This window comes from Oreochromis niloticus, linkage group LG3, assembly GCF_001858045.2.
Source record: "Oreochromis niloticus isolate F11D_XX linkage group LG3, O_niloticus_UMD_NMBU, whole genome shotgun sequence".
Lineage (NCBI taxonomy): Eukaryota > Metazoa > Chordata > Actinopteri > Cichliformes > Cichlidae > Oreochromis > Oreochromis niloticus.
The window spans coordinates 47230827-47250626 of record NC_031967.2 but is presented as its reverse complement, the minus strand read 5'-3'; the positions used below and the strand labels follow the sequence as shown (position 1 = coordinate 47250626).

The window sequence follows — 19800 nt, the reverse complement described above, 5'->3', positions numbered from 1 at the left end:
ACTTTTTAGGTGTGGCAGATGTTCGCATTATGGCTCTGCAGCAACTGTGTGAAACTTTCATGTCAACAATTTCTGAGCAATGTTTAAAACAACTTGTTGAATATATGCAATGAGGGATTAGGGCAGTTTTCCAAGTAAATGCTGGTCCAACCTGTATGTGTGACATGAATCTAGAGTTTTTTTTTTAATCTATATCTATTCTTCTATTCTTTTTATATCAATAAATAGCAATATAATAATAAATTATTATTTATATTGAATTTATTAATTATTTATTTACGTGAAATGAATACATAAAATTTTAAAAAGAAGGCACTAACAGTGTGTCAGTTCAGCCTCCGATCCAACAGGTGGCGGTAAAGCTGAATTAAGTCGTTCAGTCGCCGCCTGTAGATAAAAGGATGAGGAGCTCGGTGTTCCGTCATTTGAACCTGCAGTCAAAGAGAGTGGAGCTGGTCTGTGTCTGGGTAAATATGCGTTTAATCTTCACTTTATTTAATAAATCTAACGTTGTATTTATTAATTACTGTGTGTTGAGATGTCACGTGCCGATATTTTCCAGCGATGAGGCGTTTATTTCACGGATGGCGGCAGATTGTGTTGGAGTCGTTGTAAACTTGTCACGTGGTTTTCTCGTAACATCACGTCTGTAGAGTTTATTTAAAGTTAATTACAGTTCAGTTACAGTTACACGGCTGCATTGGTCATACATACAAGTGATATATAAATTAAAACCATGTGGTGGCATGAAGAGGGTTTAAAATGTGACTGAAGATGTAACAATTTTAGGTTTTATCAATAGGCATGTAAATAATAGCTCAATTGTTTTATTTTTTTTTACGATTTTATTATTGTTTTTGTTTTGTTTTTTTAACTCGTCCATTATTTAAAATGACAAGCAACGAGTATCCAGAAATTTCCATCAGCTGAACACGTGGTGGGGGTGTTGCACAAATTATAATCAGGGAAATGGACCTTTGGTATCAGATATGGTGAAACAGCATACAGCTCAGTTACTTTAGCTATACAATTAATGAATGGGTTACTTACTAAAAATGCATGAAAAATCAAATAATTTAAAAAAAACAAAAAACCCTCAATTATAAAAAGTCCAAAAGTGTGGAATCGCACACCTATGTTAAAGGAAACCGTTTAAACATTAACCAGGCATTTCAGGGTTTTGAAAATTTACGTGATGTAATTCAAAAATGGCTGCCACAATCAGAGGTGTAATCAGTTACTTATTTAAGACTAATAAGAATAAAATTTAGTTTTCATAGCAAAGTTACAAATTGTTGGTGTCCAAGAACTACTAAGTCATGGTAAAATTTTACGTCAAATCTAAAGTATTTATAAATGAAGTGAAACAAGATCGTAAAGGTGTCAAGCTTTTGGCCCTTTTTGTGGATGCACAGATCTGTAGATTTTTGGATGTACTAGTGTAAAAGCTAATGAACAATAATAATAATAATAATTGTACTGGTTTAACTCTCTTGAGATCCAGTTATTCTGGTCGCTGTGGCCTTGAACTATTAACTGAAAGGTGTCTTCTTACAGTTTAATGTTGACGCTTCAACGGCGTTCTTTTTGACGAGGATGACGCAGACTCCAGTTTTTCTCCAGCACAGTCAAGGTAAGTTTTCCTTAGTGCTTTTTGCTATGTAAATGAAGCAGCTTCTTGCGCTGTGATGATGTTTTTCCTGCCATTCGTAGTTTCCACCAGAGGTTTAAACACCAAAGATGGTTCAAATCTTCCTTGGATGTCTGAGCGTTACTAGCTGTTCTTAATGAGCAGCTACTGCTAATATGCTGGCTTTCTAATGCCGTAAGTGTCTCCACAGGTTCCTATCAGTCATCACAGAGAATGAGCTTAAAGGGGACAACACTGTGTGGAGGGTGCTCTAGTGCATCAGGGTGGAAGATGGGGTGAATTCCTCAAGAACTAAAATCTGCAGGTGAGTTTATTAGTTAAGTTACCCACTGATGCATTAACTATAACTTGTACAGTGTAGCAAAATGCTTGCAGACCAGTTAAATCTGTGCCTGGTCACTAGCCACTCATCATGGGCATGGGTGATTTCTTTGAACTGCTTTTTCCAGGGTACAGACTGTGCAGTGTACATCTGTAATTTCTAAACATACAAATTGAGAACACAAATTTTAATTCCTTTAGATTTTCTCTAAAATACAGAAGATCAAAAGTACAGATGTGCTGTACAGTAATTCCACCGTGGAAAAAGTCTTAAATCTTTAAACCCCGAGTCGCTGTGATGATGATTTTTCCTGCCATTCGTAGTTTCCACCAGAGGTTTAAACGCCAAAGATGGTTCAAATCTTCCTTGGATGTCTGAGCGACTGAAGGGAATTTTTTTTAATTTCTTTTAAAATCCGATTTTCATTCTTGCTTCTAACTACTTGTATTTTCTGTTTCTGCCAGTCGTTGCAGAGAATGGCCTTCAGTAAAAGTCATAAAGCTGCTCGGCTGTGTTAGCATGCTGGGTTCAGGGAGTTCTGGATGGACAGAAGCAGATGTGGATCAGCACCACTGCACCTGATTCTGGGTAAGTTGTTGTTAAAGGGGGTCATTTGATCGCGGTAGAGCTGCTCTGAAGAATTTACAGTTCGCTGTGATGATGATTTTTCCTGCCATTCGTAGTTTCCACCAGAGGTTTAAACACCAAAGATGGTTCAAATCTTCCTTGGATGTCTGAGCGAACACTTAAAGTTTAACTCTTGTTATTAACATGTCGTCTTTCAAAACTGACTGTACCTCAATCTGTTTCAGGATGAACGTCTTCAGTTATGCCCACCAGCTGTAAATCCGTTGTGTCACCAAAGCTGCAGCCGGTATGTATTTGTTAATATTTTGGACTTCATCTTTTGAAATGGTTTCGCTGTGATGATGATTTTTCCTGCCATTCGTAGTTTCCACCAGAGGTTTAAACACCGAAGATGGTTCAAATCTTCCTTGGATGTCTGAGCGAACATTTAATTCATGTTGTATCTTGTCTCTTTCTTACTTATATATTGACCTAAACTCAATCTCACTTTCAGGCTGAATGGATGTTTCTGTGAAGGATAGACCTGCAGATTCTCCAGGACTGGTGTTGGTGGTCAGAGTTCCTGAAGCTGGTACGTATTCCAAGCTGTTCTTGGCTAGGATGGAGATTGATATTTTGCCACTTTAGTTACAAAAATAGTTTTTGGAACTTTTTTTTTTAATAATTATCACTATTTGAACATTAAAAAATTGGGACACATTACTTGTGTATATATGTGCAAGTTTGTACTCTGTGCTTTAAAGTCCTGGGGTGTTGTAGATGTGTCCCCTGTAACTTTGACTGTAGTGATTAAACTCTTAATTGGATTTCTCCCCCAAAATTGTACATGCGATCGCTATCATATGTATTTTTCTCTTTTCCTTTTAAATGCTTGTGAAGTTGCACAGTTTGGATTAAAACATGAAGGGGAAATGTTCGCTGTGATGATGATTTTCCTGCCATTCGTAGTTTCCACCAGAGGTTTAAACACCAAAGATGGTTCAAATCTTCCTTGGATGTCTGAGCGAACATTAGAGGATTGTAGCTCTGCTTTTGAACATTTTTGTTTTAAGAACTAACTTGATTTTTATTCTCACTTCAGGGCATTTATTGCCACGGATACAAGGCTAATCTGTGGATCCTCCAGACTGTTAAAGCTGGTATGTACGGTAACTTTATGAAGTCTTAAGTCTTTGAAGAGTTTGTCGCTGTGATGATGATTTTCCTGCCATTCGTAGTTTCCACCAGAGGTTTAAATGCCAAAGATGGTTCAAATCTTCCTTGGATGTCTGAGCGAATATTAGATTGTAGCTTTGCTTGTGAACTCTTCTCTTCCAGAGCTAACTTTATCTCAATTTATCTCACTTTCAGGCTGGACGTCAACGTTGATGGTGGACCTGCAATCAAAGATAACTCAGCTTTTTTCTTTTTTTTTTGCCCTGCTCTTTGAAAGTTGACTGTAGTCTTATCTTAAACATTAATTTAATGTTAAACAAAAAACAAGCTAGCAGTTTTGTGATTATAAATGAGTTGTTCTTAGACTTAAAATGACTGTTTGTTTCTTTGTTGTTGTTTTTTTGTTTTTACTTGTACAGAATTTTTAAAGTAATAAAAATCCAATAGGGTGTGGAAAGATTTTGTTTTGGTTTTTATTGGTCTTCTCTTAGTGAAACTGTCACTCAAACACGGTTGAACCAGTAAGGGGTGTTGAGTTGTAGACTATGGACACTGTCGCTTTCTCTTTGGACTGCATTGCATTGAGCAAATACTATAAATATTTGATGGATATGATTTGTGCAAACTTTTCAAGATCTAACTCTGTGACATGAAGAAGAATCCTGGAGAATGTAAATTGCATAATGTTAATTTTAACACTAAAGAGTAACATTTTGAAAATGTTTTCAGATATTTAACAACTATATTAATTCAATACTGTGAAAACCCAGTGTGTCTGGGAATATATCAGGCTATACATGAAATGTTGAGTTGGTCTTGGGTGAGAGATTATCTGTATTAACAAGTAGGTAGGTAAATGGGTGTACCTGATTTGCTAGTTGGTAAAACAGTCCCCCCGTTTCTAAGTGACTGACTGTTTTATATCCGGTCTTTGAGCCCAGACACGGCTAGTGGCGTCAGAGTTAAACTCCGCTGCAGGTCTATAAATCAAACGATCACTGTGGCATCACTGAGAGTTAAACTGTCTAAAGTCTTTCATCTATAATAAAATGATCACCTGGTTACACCTGGTTCTGCTGTACTAGGTGTAACAATTGAGTTTAACATCCAGGCATCCTTGAAAACGGAATTTATGACATTTAACGGAGTTAAAAATTAGCAGGAAGTTGGCTCGCTAGCTTCTATCTAAATACAATATAGCATGTCCTGACTAAGGGATTTTTGAAACAAATTCAAACATACAGCTCTGCTATCACTTCCAACATAAATGAAGACAGAAAACTAAACACCAGTGATGTTTGTAGGGTTACTGAAGTTTGGCTAGCTGGTATATAACGATGTGCTACGTGATCGCTAGCGACACAGCTATGTGAGCATAATATAAACACGCTAACTTTTTTCCACTCAATAAAAGTTAATGTGAGGGTTCTCGGTGGTCAGGAACAAATGTAATTGCATGGCAGGATGCTGTAAACGGACCAAACTTCAGCCAGGAGAACAAGTGAGATAATCCATCCACAATACGAGGTTAGTCATTCATATACTGCTGCATGGGCTGGGCTGTAGTTGCATTGTAAGGTTTTAAAAACTGAGCTTAAATAAATGATTAGCAGTAATAAAAGCCGAGGGAGGTCAACAGTGATCACTGACTGTTTTTAAGAGCTTTTTGAGATTAAATAGAAGAAAATACAAAACATTAAACATGTTAACAACACAAAAGCCATTTTAAACGCAGACTACTTCAGGCCCGGAAGCAGGATTCTTCACATCATCACTTAAAGACCGGATAATGCTAATGGGTTAAAAGACCAAATTTTCAATGGCAGCTTTGCGCCACTGTATTTGTTTTTCCCTTTGGGTCCTCCTCATACCACCCCAGTGAAGGATTTGTTATGGATACAAAATCACAATTGACCACAGCACTGAGGCACGGGGTAATTCAAGCAGAAACCAACCATGTCGAGCCTTGTCTCATTTGAAAATAAATAAATAAATGTTGCCTTGGAAAAAAAAAATTCAAGTTAACAGAATATGTCCTGATACATACAGACATGAAATAATTGAAATTAGAAATGACAGAAAGATTAAGAAAAATAATTCTCACAATTTAATAACTTCACCCACCCTAGAAACTAACTCAAGCTAAACTGAATTGGAAAAGTGTTAAAATAAAAACTGATTTTTAAAAAAAATAAAAACTGGCGGGATAGTTTTGAATCGCGTTTAAAACTTTGGCACCCTTGGCCTTCCTTACTCGGTCAGTAGGGACCGGGCTAAGCTAGCTGCTGGTTGCCGGATAGCTTGCACCAGAAGCGCACAGAAAGCAAGACAATGGCGGGTGTACATCCCCAGGTGAGTGAACTAAACTGTTCAGTCTAGCTGTTTGTAAACTCTAACGACCGTTAATGTCGGTGTCAAGTGAAGAAAGCAGCGGCTAACTGAGGCTAATTAGCTCCGTAGTTCAGGTGAGCAGTGAAAACTGTGGCTTCGACGTGGCACAACAGAGGCATGTTTAAGGAAACGCCTTATTTTATTACAGAAACATTAGGTTTCATGTTGTTTTATTAAAGGCAGTAAACACAGTTCATCAAATAGCTTGTCTCACAGTGTGGGAAGTTGTGTTAACCTACATTAAAGTGTCCAGTGAGACCCACAAAGCTCACAGCTGCTATTTCTGTCTCTCATTCCAGGACGACCTGCTGAAAATGACACACAGAGAAAACTGGAAGTGAGTACACCCTCTTCTGTATGTTCTTTACACATTATATCCAAAAACATCTGCTTTTTTTTTTTTTTTTTTAACAAATATGAAAATAAATGCAGCTTTTGCCCTCCACAAATTCATCTTTAGTCCTGACTCACCTGCACATGCTTCACTCCTTTCTTAATCCTCCTCCTCCTCTTCTTCATCTTTAAAGGGTGCAACACGAACGCCTGCACATGAAGCACAGAGGACACGAGGCCATGCACGCAGAGATGGTGCTGATCCTCATCGCCACGCTGGTGGTGGCTCAGATAGTCCTGGTGCAGTGGAAGCAGAGGCACCACCGCTCCTACAATGTGAGTGCTGCCAGCAGGGAGGCTAAAGGCACTGATTTGTCTCTAAGCATGCATAGAAATCTTTAGCTTTCATAATATTTGTTTTCCATTTTTGTCCCCAGTGCAACATCTCTGCATGGCCCTTTTTTAATAATGTGACTAAATCCATTGTTTGACCCCATTAATCTTTTATTTCTATTGAATTTTGACCACCTGACTTCTGCAGTTGCTTTCTACTTAAATAGGCTTCTAGTTGATCCCCCGTAAAAGCTTTTGCACTTGCCAGGAAGGACGTGCACGTCATTGAAAGAATTGCAGAGATTTAGAAACTGACGTTAGAAATTAACAAATGACAAATAGCCTGAAAAATTAATGAAGAAAAAAATAAAAGAAATTTAGGAATGAAATTGGTAATTTTTCTAAGAAAAAATTGCCCAGGGAAAAATGGAGAGTTTTACAATTTAACCCTCTGGCTTGACTTAACTCTATTAGCACAATTGATCTAAATCAGACAAAAACATAAAATCTAAGTAGAAAAAAGTTATATTTTTGGGGGGGTAAAAACACAAACGAAACATGTTTAACGAATCATTTTCATAACTTGAAATGCAACTATAAATAGTAAATTTTAAAAACCTATGTACAATTTTTTTCAAACAACTCTTCACCACAAGACACAGGGCACACCACAGGCTTGACACTTCCAGGGTGTGTCACTCCTCCTGTTGTCCTCCTGGAGACAGCGTTTACATTTGAGTCTGCCTTTAGTGGCTTTTTGGGCAGCATCTGTGTCGGTGACAATTTGAACAGGAATGTGTTCAGCTCTCCTGCTGTGGGGAACACCTGTCTTGTCCATGCCACAAAGCTGACACACACTATGGAATCTTTGTGTGCCATGGGCTGAACCTGATTGGCACTGCACATCTCATGATGCATGATGAATGCATTTGTTGTCGCAATGTCCAAAAACTGCAGCAACATGGTCCTGTACCAGCGAGCAGTTTTTCTGTGACTGGAATAATACTGAATGAGCTGGTCACACAAGTCAACCCCACCCATATTTTTATTATATGCCATGATTGGTGTGGGACGGGATTTCTCTGATAGCCCAGTGTCCATCTCTATCCTTCACCTTTCTCTTCACTGTCTCCCCTGAAAATGCAGGATGGATGGTGGAGCACACAGACACCTCCCGTGTGTCCATCCACTACACAAAAACAAGTGGCCCCTCTCTGATCCATCTCATAGATCCCCTTTGACATTTTTTATTCAGAACATTTGCCGTCTCTTTGGGGCATCCTCTTCTTTTTTTTTTCTTTTTTTCCTTGTAGGTGCCACATGCACCAAACCTCATGCTTGTCAGGTCCAGGAACAGTCTGGGACTGGTATAAAAATTGTCTATGTAAACTTTTTATCCAGTGCCAAGACAGAAAGGCCGAATGAGGTTCATCACCACATCATAGGCCAGCCCATGCTCACTTGCAGTTCGACTCTTGCCAGTGTATATGGTAAAGCTGATGGTGTAGCCACTTCTTGATTCAGCCAATATAAACATTTTCATCCCCCATATAGTCGGTTTGTCTTTCATATATTGTGTCATCCCAGTTTTTGCTTTGGTTGCCACCATCCTTTCATCTACTGACAACTCCCTCCTTGGGTGGTAATAAGCCTGGCAGGCACTGAGGGTCTCATCATATATAGACCTGACTCTAAAAAGCTTGTCATGGCCTGGTGTTCCCTTCTTTGCGTCATTTTTTTTTAAATCCTCCTCAGGATCACTGAGGTGGATCTTCCAAAATGTGGTGCAGAACCTGTCTCTCGTCATCACTTTGGATGAAGGGGCACAGACAAGATGTGATTCTGCCTCCAGTAATCTCTGAGACTTGGAAGTGACACAAGTGACATGTAAATCAGGAGACCAAAAAACTGGTTGAGATGTTCTGTCTTAGTCCATTTGTATTTTTTGCCTAAATTATGTTTTTGTTTTTTGTTTTTGTTTTTTTGTTTGTGTTTGCACAAATTTGTATTGACTGTGTCAGTAGCAAAAAAACAATAAGAAAAGGTCCGTTGGACTATGGGGGCAAAGTGTCTCTATCTGGACTCCTGGTGTTCTGCTAAAGTCTGGGACGATGTCAGCATCCTTCTCTGACTTCCAGGACTCAGAGCTGAGGTGTGGCTCTGCTGCCTGGGCCAGTGGAGATCTGGACCTGGTGGGCGTGTCACGCTTTCCCTCTCTCTGCAGACCTCCTAGTACACTCTGTGTGGATGTCAGAGGCTCTTCTTCCTCTCCTCCTCTTCCCCTCTTTACCTCTTGTTGAATAAAAAGTGTATCTTCCACTTCATTGTCATACTTGTCACTCTCCGGCTCAGTCTGGCTCCGAAACTACTTCCAACCTAAAAAAAATTTCAATGCCTGATCCACATTTAGTAGCCGTCTCATTGTTTTGACACTTAAAACAACAACAAATTTTCAAAACTCACTGTCAGTATTGCTGTCAATCACTTTCCACCATAGCTCCCACAATCTTCCACTCAGACTCAGCAACCAAATGTCAGGGGTTGCCATATATTTTTTTTGATTGCTTGATGTGGTTAATTTTTCACCAGTAAGAAAGGGAATGCTGTGTTTTGGGGTTTCGCTTGCAATGCAAGAGCTGTCTTTAGAAAGTCTGGTGTTCATCGTCTCTTATTGCAGTAAACGGGGAATATGCCGAATATTATTAATCATAACTCTGTTTTTGGCCTATAAACACAATTTAAAAACTAGTACGTAGTTTGAAGTTTGCACTTTCAACACAAATTGAAACAGAATCTCAGTGAGGCTCTGTCTTGCTGTCATCTTATATCGCCAATCTCATTTTGACGTGCCGCCGCATCTGTCAATCCCCCAGTGTTAAATAGTACATTTCAATTTTGAGGATGGGGTTAAAAATTTCCTAGAGAGTAGTGTGTGCACTACATTAGTTCACTTTCAGACAGTGAGCTACAAGCTCATGTGAATCCCACCTGAACAAACAGCACTGATCTCTATCTGGGATCTCTTACTCTAAGTGGGAAGGAACCATCTACAATGTACAACAGCAGGAAAAAAAAAAAAAAAAACGCCCCTCCCTGAGTCTGGTTCTGTCGGAGGTTACTTCCTGTTTAAAGGAAAAATTTCCCGCTGTCGTCAAAGTGCTTGCTCATAGGAGGTTCTCTGATTGTTGGGGGTTTCTCTGTATTATTGTGGGTCTTTACAATACAGTATAAGGTGCCCTGAGCCGACTGTTGTTGCGATTTGGTGCTGTATGAATAAAATAAAATTGAAAATAATTGAGTGATTATGAACAAAACAGATGTTAAATAGTCAAGGCCGCAATTTTTAGACTGTGTGACCACTTCAGAGATAGTGAATTGCTGCTGTTTTTTCATTTTATTTTGCTTCCAATGTGCATAAAATTTGAATTAGTTTTCCTTTGGTGCTTGTGATTTCTGCGTAATCATTTGACCAGTTAAATTGTGGAGCGTTAACACCTTTAACCCTGTGCATCATGACCATACTAACATAAGTTTAAGCATGCAGTGGAAGTTGTAAGGTTAAGTATGGCCTAATGATTAAGCACAAGCCACATCATGAGGTTTCTGTAAAATCAAATGTCAGATTTTTAGTTGTAGAAAAGATCGAAAGCTTCTTGTCCTCTGATGATGGAATGAAGCTAGAGGAGGTGGTTTGAGAAGAAATTTGGCCACGTCCTGAACGTTTCTGCTGTACCTTTTCCTGTGTGAAACCCGCTATAAATAAGTTGGCATTAGCTGTGGTTAGAAGCTGCAAAGTTTTATGCACAGGATGTTTGTCTTTATTTGCCTGGTGCCATTGTTATTCATAGTAATGCTGAATAGGTTTAAAATAAAACTATATTTTTTATATTGAGGATTAAGTTTTCTCAGGATCCTGGAAATGTCCAAGCTTCATCCAGTTCATCTTTTTGCCTGTTTTATAGCCTTAACTACACTACTGATATTATTTTGTACCAAAGGAAATCCTTTAGAGGAAACAAGTCACTTAACACTTTTGTACAAGCAGTTATTCTGTCATTGTCAGTGTCATTCTGCACATGTAAGCTCAACTGCAGGCATGCACTTTGGTGTTGTTTTGGCTGGTTGTGTAATGTTAGCCTGCTATTATTACAGAATGGCAGCATCAAAGTGCTATGGCACATGACCTATGTCCAAAATGTAAAGAGCTTTGTTAGCATATACTCCTCCTGTTAACAGTGATGTACAAGAATGGTGTTTCCCCATCTGCAGGTGAATATCCTGAAGGATAATGTCCAGTTAAGCTTAGTTCAATTATGTAGCAGAACGAATCCACGAGTGACTGATTCAAAAACACCAAATTGAAGGTTTTGGGGTGGCTCAGTGAAAGTCTGGACATGATCCAATCATGATGCTTTGGCCTCACCTTAAACAGGTCATGCTCAAAACCCCACCATTATGGCTGATTTAAAACAATTCTGCAAAGAAGAGTGGGCCTAAATTCCTCCACAGTGCTCATTGGCAGTTATTGCAAAAGGCTGCTTGCAGCTTTTTCTACCAAGGGTCGTACAACCAGTTATGTGGATTAGGGGGCAATTAATTGTTCACACACTGGCAGGTAGGTTTGGATAACCTTTGGAAAAAATGTAAACAATACATTTTATATTTACTCCGCTTCAGGCTGCGTGCAATTATCCTTGGGAAAGATGGTGACTCTGAATTGCTGTGAATGTGTGTGAAAGAGCAGCTAAAGTTTAGTTTATGTGAATGGGTAAAGGAAGGATGTTGTATAAGGGACTTGGTCCTCTGGGAGAGAAGAAATGTGCTATATTCGTTTACCATTCACACCATTGTATGTAGCGGGCTTAAGAGTCTAATACTGAATACGGACTTTGTCTCTGTCCTCAACAGCTGGTGACTCTGGTCCAGATGTGGGTGGTTCCTCTTTACTTCACCATCAAACTGTACTGGTGGCGGTTTCTGTCCATGTGGGGGATGTTCTCCGTCATCACTAGCTATGTCATCTTCAGAGCCACCCGCAAGCCGCTGTCCTGCAGGACGCCGAGGTAAGGGGAACGATCCTGCTGGCTCTTAAAACCACTGTGTTGGTGGAGATGAAGACAAACTAAAGATTGACTTTCTTTTACTGAAATAATGGAAAGACTAAAGATTTCAGAATGGATTATCTGAGTTATGGCAACCTACATACAGTTACACCCTGTTTTATCCTTTTGATAATCATAAGTGAAGTTTACAGTTTACAAAGAGAGACCCATCACAGTTGTTGACAACTCCGTCATTATGCTTTACTGACTGGGGGTAACAATAGTATAAATCAAGCTTTAGGATGGTTTTTCTGTACGTTTATATACTTGTGAGCCTTTTTTGGCCTTCTTAATATTTTTATAATGAGATGAAAGTGATAAAACTAACAGAAACCTACAAAAGAAAAGCAAAAAAATGCAAAACCAAATCCCACAAAATACTTTTAAATCAATTTTGTTTAAAGATATTAAACAATTTGTGCACAAGATACAATTTATTTCTGAACATTAGCTCCTAATTTCAAAACCCTTTCATTCAAAGCAGATGTATCCAGTGACATTGTATCATGTTGAGTGATAACTAACAGGACTAATATGGGAGGTTTTCCTAACACTAAGATAAGCAAGACACACAAGTGTTTTGATGCTATACACTCAAGATAAGTACACCCACAGTCAGTTATTCAGCTAATAGGGACAACCGATTAAATGTAATGGAAATAAATATCCCAATAAAATAGTGATAACAAGCAAGCAAATTGGTAATTAAATGAGTACACGAGTGAAGGGAAAAATGAATACTTTAAATAAATATTTAAAAGCTCATTTATTAATTAAGGAAGTAAATAAAGCAGTACTAGTAAGTATGTATGTATGTATGTATGGTGCTTAAATATGTAATTACATAGGTATGTTTTAAAAAAAAAAAAAAAAAAGTGAGGTAAAAGCAGGTAAGTGAATAAATAAGTGCTTAAACAACTTCCCAAATTGTTGAACAAGTACATTGATAAACATACAGGGCCTTAAATAAGTTTGTCAGTATTTATTAGTTTAAATTAGCTCATTAATAAATAAAGAAGCTCTTAAAATTAGGCAAAAAAAAATTATGTGTGAAGTTAACAAAAAGTGCTTAGATAAGTGTGTAATTACTTGAATAATTTTTCATTATACATGTATTTAACTAAACTGATAAATGTGTACTTAAATAAAGAAATAAGATCAATTACAGCTAATGGCAATGTATGAAAAGTTGGAGGCAATTTCAAAATGTAAGTAGGAGCAAAGTGATCGATGTAAAGCTTAAAAAGTAATTAATAATTAACGAAATCTGATTGCGTTTATATTCAGCAGGACTCCAGAGCAGGGATGGGAGTGATGTGGTCTTTGTCTCTTTGAATTTCCAGGATGGTCTACAAGTGGTTTCTGCTCATCTACAAGCTGAGTTATGCAGTCGGGGTTCTGGGCTACATGGCCATCATGTTCACCATGTTCGGCTTCAACGTCTTCTTCAGGTGAGTCAGTGCTGACAGCTCAACTCTTAATGAGCTTGTTTAATCATACAGAGTTTATTCAAAGCTAATTTGGACTGTTCCCTTATTCACAAGCAGTTACCACAGCAGGTAGATCTGCATAGTTCTGGCAGATTTTTTTCACCAGATACAGAGGAAGCTTTTCCTTCCTACTGTCGCCAACGTTTGCTAATAGGGGACCATATGATTGCAGGGCTTTTTTTCTGGGGGGTTTTTGTATTCTTGTAGGATCTTTACTTTACTATATTAAGTGCCTTGAGGTAACTGTTGTGTGTAATTTGGGGCTATATAAATAAAATTGAATTGAACGCCCTACCTAACTGATACGCAATGGAGCCACTGCTCCTACAATAGTGGCTATTAAACACTGAAAGTATTAAAACAAAAAGCATTCAGAAATCAAAATGTAGAGCAGTTAGAGCAACGAGACAGTCTGCTTCAGTCACTGTCAGAAACCCACGATACTGGAGTTGTGTACTTTGTAATGACATTTTTATTTTTGAGCTTTTTGTTTTCACTGAGTTTCATTTACACTTAGTTTCACTTCATTAAGTTTCGTTTCATTAAGTTTCATTTCCACTGAGTTTCATTTCCAGAACGGACTAAACATGCAGAAAGCTACCAGTGCCACTCAAGTGTAGCAGTGAACTGTAGAGGGTGCTAAAGTGTTGACTTCTGGTTGAGTTTACGGCCATCCATGAGTTCTGTTTTATTTGAGATTTCAACTGCCTGGAAGAGTTTAAGATAGTGAGACAAAACACAAATAAACCTCTTTCAATGGAGGTATTGAAAAGTTTCAGTTCAGAGTCACTCTATGAAAAATCAGTTCTGAGCCAGTATATGAAGACGATACAGTGGACATAAATGTCCCTTCACGTCCCCATACATTTATCACAAGTTGAACAGGCAGGTAAAGTACAAGACATGAAGAGAGCACCCATTGACCCTGATCCAAACCAGATTTTTCAGTTGGAGAGGTTATAAAATTGATGTGCTTGTGGTTTTTAACAGACCTTAACCACATGTGGACTCAAAATATGTTTATCTCCTGTACTTAAGATATCCACCAGGCCTAAGGATACAGGAAATATAATTAAAAACAACAAAATGCTGATCCACTTCTCGTCTAGGTTAACTGCCTTAGAAAATATTAATGCTGTGAAGGTAAATGTTTGCATATTTTAAACAGATTAAAGTTGATGTACAGAAAAAAAAAAAAAAATAATAAATCGGGTGACTCTGAGGGGCCAGGAGTTTAAGTCAGTTTATTTGATTAAACTGTGGTCTTAGCATCTTGAATATGATTTTTGGCTGAGTGAGCTATCAAACAGTAGACCTTTCACCTTTTACAGGACAGAATACCTTCAGATACAGTGTAACACCTCTTTAGTGGCTTTTTAGATGCTAAGTGGTAGTTACATGACTCCATTTAAACACCCCTCAGTTCCACTGAGCACAGTTAAATTAGCTGTACTGGCATGAGTACAGCTAAATAACTGAGTTATTTCCATTTTCTCTTTGTATAGGATCAAGGCAGAGGACTCGATGGATGTCGGCGTGATTATGCTGTTTTATGGACTTTACTACGGCGTCATGGGCAGAGACTTTGCTGAAATCTGCTCGGACTACATGGCTTCTACAATTGGGGTAAAACACTTTTTTTTTGCCCTCCCAGGTCAACATAGCAGCCTTCAGGTAGTTTGTAAATAAATAAAGCTAACAGTGTTTTAAAGTATAATTAAATTAAGCTTAAGTGCTTGCAAACAGTACACATAGTCTTAGAAGCTGTCATCATTTTTGAAGTTTAACACAAACACGATCAAAAAACGGTTTTGAAAGAAAATAGCTACAGAAACTGTTGTTTGTGTATATAAATCCATAAAAGTAAAATAATGATGACCTGTAATTCTATGTTCTGCTGATGTAGCACTTTTGTGTTTCCAGTACTACAACAAGGGTGGCATGCCCAGCAGGAGCCTAACCAATGATATCTGTGCGGTCTGTGGTCAGAGGATCCTGGTGAACGTGGAGGAGGAAGGATTTATAGAAGACACCTACCAGCTCTCCTGTGGACACTTGTATCCTAAAGCCCTGTTGTTTCCTACAGCTTGAGCTTGAAATGCTTTTATAATTTCAATGTGTTTTAAGTTAGTGATGTTGATGTAACATGATTACATTTTGGCTATAGTCATGTTGTGGCACTAGAGGTGCCAGGATTGTGGTCAAGCAGTCAGCTTTTAGTAGGAAGGTTCCTAACTGAAAGGAGAGATCTTGAAGTATGTCTGTCTCCAGGTCTAGGTAATCTTAAATGCAGCTCAACATCTTTTAAGGTTCATGAAGACATTTAACCTTTTGTCTGAAGGCCTTCTTCAGTTCCAACAGCTGACAGGGAGTCCCAGTTATTTAACCGTCCATATGATTACTACCTTGGAGGTGTCCCTGAGAGACCCTAACCCACCCCATCAACATTTGAATTGTTAGGGCACATGAGGCAATAGTGGGACTTCCTGGAGAATTTCTTGGATGGCTTCTTAACCGCACGATTGCATTAAAATCCTCCAAAAGTGGAAAAACACACTCGAGATCTGGTTCAGTGACTTTAGTTAGCCAAGATTAGCAGGAAAGTAGCAGCTACAACCACCTATGTCAGGGAGCCACCTGTAAATCAAAATGGCTTTTGGAGTTATGATGATGATGAGTTTTCTGTAAACGGGTTGCTCTTTCGGCCTTAACTCGATCCTGAACCAACAGATTCCACGAGTTCTGCATCCGTGGCTGGTGCATTGTGGGTAAAAAGCAAACGTGTCCATACTGCAATGAGAAGGTTGACTTGAAGAGGATGATGAACAACCCGTATCCTTTTGCTGATTGAAGTTTTGGTGGGTTGTTTGTTATTTGTTTGTTTGGGGTTTTTTTTTTCTTTAAAATAAGAAGATAACATGGATTTAATGACTAAATAAGTAGAAACTTCTTCAGATCTTCATAGAAAGTGATTTCTATGAAGCAAGTGACCTCCAAATAACTGAAAAAGCGTAGACTATTAACATTGCCCTTGTAACATTCAACATTATGTTCTTTTACTTATTTAATTTCACTGTTCTTTATTAGTACAGTGCACCCCCAAAGTTTGTCTAGAAAACATGATGTTCATCCTTAATTCCTCAAATTCCAGCTGGGAGAAGACGCATGTCCTTTATGGGCAGCTTCTCGACTGGCTTAGATACTTGGTTGCTTGGCAACCCATCATCATTGGAATAGTTCACGGCATTAATTTCTCCCTGGGCCTCGAGTAAAGCCCCGAGGAACACCGCCGTAAGTACGGCTGGAGTCGAGTTACGCTCAGGACACATGTGGTAGCAAACTGTCACACAAGGAACCGATTGCAGCTGCTTTCAAAGTCTTTTGTTTCGTGTTCTTTGACTGAACTCTTGCACGATTTACTGCAGAGTAAACGGAAAACGTCAGAGTCTCAACACAACCCCAAAACTGCTGCCAACCCAAACAAAATGATTGGAGTGCAGAGCCAGTATTTTGGAAGATGAATCTAGTTTGGTCCTTCTGGAAGTGTTGCTGTTATTCATGCTATTTCTGTTGAGCTGAAAGGTGCTTTACTTTTTTCCATCTTACAGATTTAGTGATTAATTTGCACACTCCTTCACTGTTTGTTGTTTTTTTTTTTTTTAAATATAATATTTCTCCTTCCCATTAGACTTCATGTCTATTTGGATTGTTGCAGCTCTTTGCACATTGTTTATAAAAAGGACAGCTCTGGGTTACACTTACACTTATAATTGTAACTTGACAGTATTTGAGTGTGTCGATGCAAAGTACTGAAGCATGCTGTGTACTGTATGTAATCTTGATTCTGTTTGCTGTTCTTCTGTTTCTGCTACAGTTCAGCATACGTCTCCCACAGCATTGATAAAACTCAGAAGTCTGGTGTAACTATCGGTAGCAATTTGTTGTACAGTTTTCACAGAGTTCATAAGGTGTTGTACTTTCTCCTGCCATGAGAATGAAATTGAAACCCAAGTCTACTCTGACATGCTAGCTCTCGGGCATATTAAATCATGTGAATGCCATTGCAAGTTTAAACGGGTCACAACCGGGATTCGACTTATAATAACTGAATCATGATGAGTACATGTTTGTCATAGTCGCGGTTCAGGTTTGATGAAAAATTGAGTTTTTGCCTTGAATCTGCAGCTACAGCCTTAATTTCTGACATGCTTTTCCTGTTGTTTCATGCCTCTCACATGTACGCTTAAATATTGGGATTTCTCTCATTCTTTCACAGAAATCCCAAATTGTTGGTGTTGGTGGTTCTAGTCAAAGAATATTTCTGGTATAATACATGAATTGGCACACTCCCGGCTGTAAGAAGCTGATGGAGTATTGTCACCCTGCTGAGTGGGCAGGTGGTTTGGACACCCAAGTTTGTGGATAAGAGGCAACATAGGATTTTGAAATGGATACCATAGGTGCATCTACTGAAAATCTCAAGAAAAGTTTGAATCAAACTAAGAAAAGTGTTACCTAGTCCAGTCTAAATAGTTGTGTACAACTGTTTACATTTAATGTACTCCTTTTTTTTCTATTATGTTTTAATTTATATGAAGCTGAAGTTGGTGGTTAATGGTCACCCTAAGGTAGCAGTAGATGTCAATATGTCAGATTTGTGTTTATTAATGAGTTTTCATAGACTTACTAGAGTAGGACCATTTAAAGGCCCACTTCCAATCCAATGCCTATTCAAATTCATTCTGTTACTTTGGAGGGCCATTCAGAACTTCATGTTTAGATGGAAAGAGACTCTGCTTTAATTCACTGCAGATATCTATAAATACATGGTTTTTGCCAGAGATTGTATAGCCTTAGGTGTTTTTGACATGTGCACAAGCAGCAATCTCCAAGGCTTAAATTAAATCCCACGACTAGGGCTACATCCACACGTACATGGCTATTTTTGAAAATGCAGATTTTTCTATGCATTTGTGCTTTTCGCCCTAAACAGCATTTTCACTCACTGAAAACTGAGATTTTTAAAAACGTCACAGTGCGCCACATTATTGTTTACATGAGATAAATTTCTACAATAAAAAATACTGTTGCTGTTAATTTTACTATCTGCAGTTTTTACACGCTTACATATACACACGCAGTTACTGTCCCTCCATTTAGAAAGACAGAGGCATCAGAGCGAACTTTGGACGTGGCTTTAGGTTTTGTGAGGGTACAAAACCCTGTTTACTCTTTCCCTCCCGGGCTTCTAGACTGGCCAACATTGCTACACTGTTAGGATTTGGCATGTTCTTGACAGCGTTTGACTTCATTTTTAGTGTTCACATGTGGACAGAGAGATTTTTTTTTCAAAACTGCACGTGTGGAAGGGATTAAAAAAAATAAATTCAAAACAAAAACAGAAAATCTGTTTTCAAAAATACCCGTGTACATGTGGATGTAGCCTAAGTGCCAGAAATTGTGACTCCTTTAATGGCTGCTTAAAGCTGGCTTTAAAGGTAAGTCTATCCATCCACAGAAGCTAATGTGATAATTCCAGTCTGTGGGAATGGGAATGTGTAAGGAATGGTTTGGGATTGGGCATCAGTTTCATGTTAACAGTTTGAAGATTGGAAGTTTTACCTGCATCCGGTAGAAAGCTTTCCTTTGCCAAATCAGATTGCTTATCACAACTGCTGCTGATTACTTTAATCTTTCATTTATTAAATACAAAGTCATTAAAAAAGGTGCTTAAGGTTATGTGGCTCTCTTCATTTTAATAAAAATGTGATTTCCATAGTGTTGGTTGTGTTGGAGCAAAGTCAGCAATAAGCTTGATGTAAAGTACATGTAATAATATGGGAAAATTGAGAAGGACAGACACAGGATGTGAGCACAAGCTACGTGTAAACGTGAACAACAGAATGACTGCAGTTGCATTATCAGCAGTGCATGGCAATAAAAGAGGCTATCTAAAAGTTACAAAGAAAAGCTTCAAGAAATATACAACTTAAAAATAGCCTAAAATATATGGAGGACCACAAGAGCCACGCGCATCGAAATAAAAAATTCTGTGCTTAATTTTAATAAACTGCATTTCAAAATCCTTTTTCGAATTCCACTTTAATAAAAACATTTTCGAATTCCACTTTAATAAACTGCATTTCAAAAAACATTTTCGAATTCCACTTTAATAAACTGCATTTCAAAAACCTTTTTCGAATTCCACTTTAATAAAAACATTTTCGAATTGCACTTTAATAAACTGCATTTCAAAAACCTTTTTCGAATTCCACTTTAATAAACTGCATTTCAAAAACCTTTTTCGAATTCCACTTTAATAAAAACATTTTCGAATTGCACTTTAATAAACTGCATTTCAAAAAACATTTTCGAATTCCACTTTAATAAACTGCATTTCAAAAACCTTTTTCGAATTGCACTTTAATAAACTGC

General features: G+C 38.1%; 1 protein-coding gene, 1 long non-coding RNA gene and 5 other non-coding genes across 7 annotated transcripts; all 7 read left to right on the top strand.

Annotated features, from left to right (window-relative positions):
- The first annotated feature begins 363 nt into the window (after window positions 1–363).
- On the top strand, window positions 364–4015 carry LOC102078218 (uncharacterized). Its single transcript, XR_267227.4, has 8 exons — window positions 364–467; window positions 1558–1633; window positions 1842–1955; window positions 2438–2561; window positions 2786–2847; window positions 3055–3132; window positions 3643–3700; window positions 3912–4015. It is a non-coding gene; the product is annotated as an uncharacterized LOC102078218 (long non-coding RNA).
- On the top strand, window positions 2263–2355 carry LOC112846579 (small nucleolar RNA SNORD14). Its single transcript, XR_003219589.1, has one exon. It is a non-coding gene; the product is annotated as a small nucleolar RNA SNORD14 (small nucleolar RNA).
- Window positions 2623–2715, top strand: LOC112846580 (small nucleolar RNA SNORD14). Its single transcript, XR_003219590.1, has one exon. It is a non-coding gene; the product is annotated as a small nucleolar RNA SNORD14 (small nucleolar RNA).
- LOC112846581 (small nucleolar RNA SNORD14) lies at window positions 2892–2984 on the top strand. Its single transcript, XR_003219591.1, has one exon. It is a non-coding gene; the product is annotated as a small nucleolar RNA SNORD14 (small nucleolar RNA).
- LOC112846583 (small nucleolar RNA SNORD14) lies at window positions 3477–3568 on the top strand. The gene has a single exon (XR_003219593.1). It is a non-coding gene; the product is annotated as a small nucleolar RNA SNORD14 (small nucleolar RNA).
- Window positions 3746–3837, top strand: LOC112846582 (small nucleolar RNA SNORD14). Its single transcript, XR_003219592.1, has one exon. It is a non-coding gene; the product is annotated as a small nucleolar RNA SNORD14 (small nucleolar RNA).
- A 1767-nt stretch (window positions 4016–5782) lies between the features above and the next one.
- On the top strand, window positions 5783–18914 carry LOC100691037 (RING finger protein 175). The gene is made up of 9 exons (XM_003455537.5): window positions 5783–6068; window positions 6407–6444; window positions 6635–6776; window positions 11682–11836; window positions 13219–13326; window positions 14871–14991; window positions 15289–15422; window positions 16096–16197; window positions 16517–18914. The coding sequence occupies exons 1-9, from the start codon at window positions 6048–6050 to the stop codon at window positions 16635–16637; spliced, it is 942 nt and encodes a 313-aa protein (XP_003455585.1). The 5' UTR covers window positions 5783–6047; the 3' UTR covers window positions 16638–18914.
- The last annotated feature ends 886 nt before the right edge of the window (window positions 18915–19800 follow it).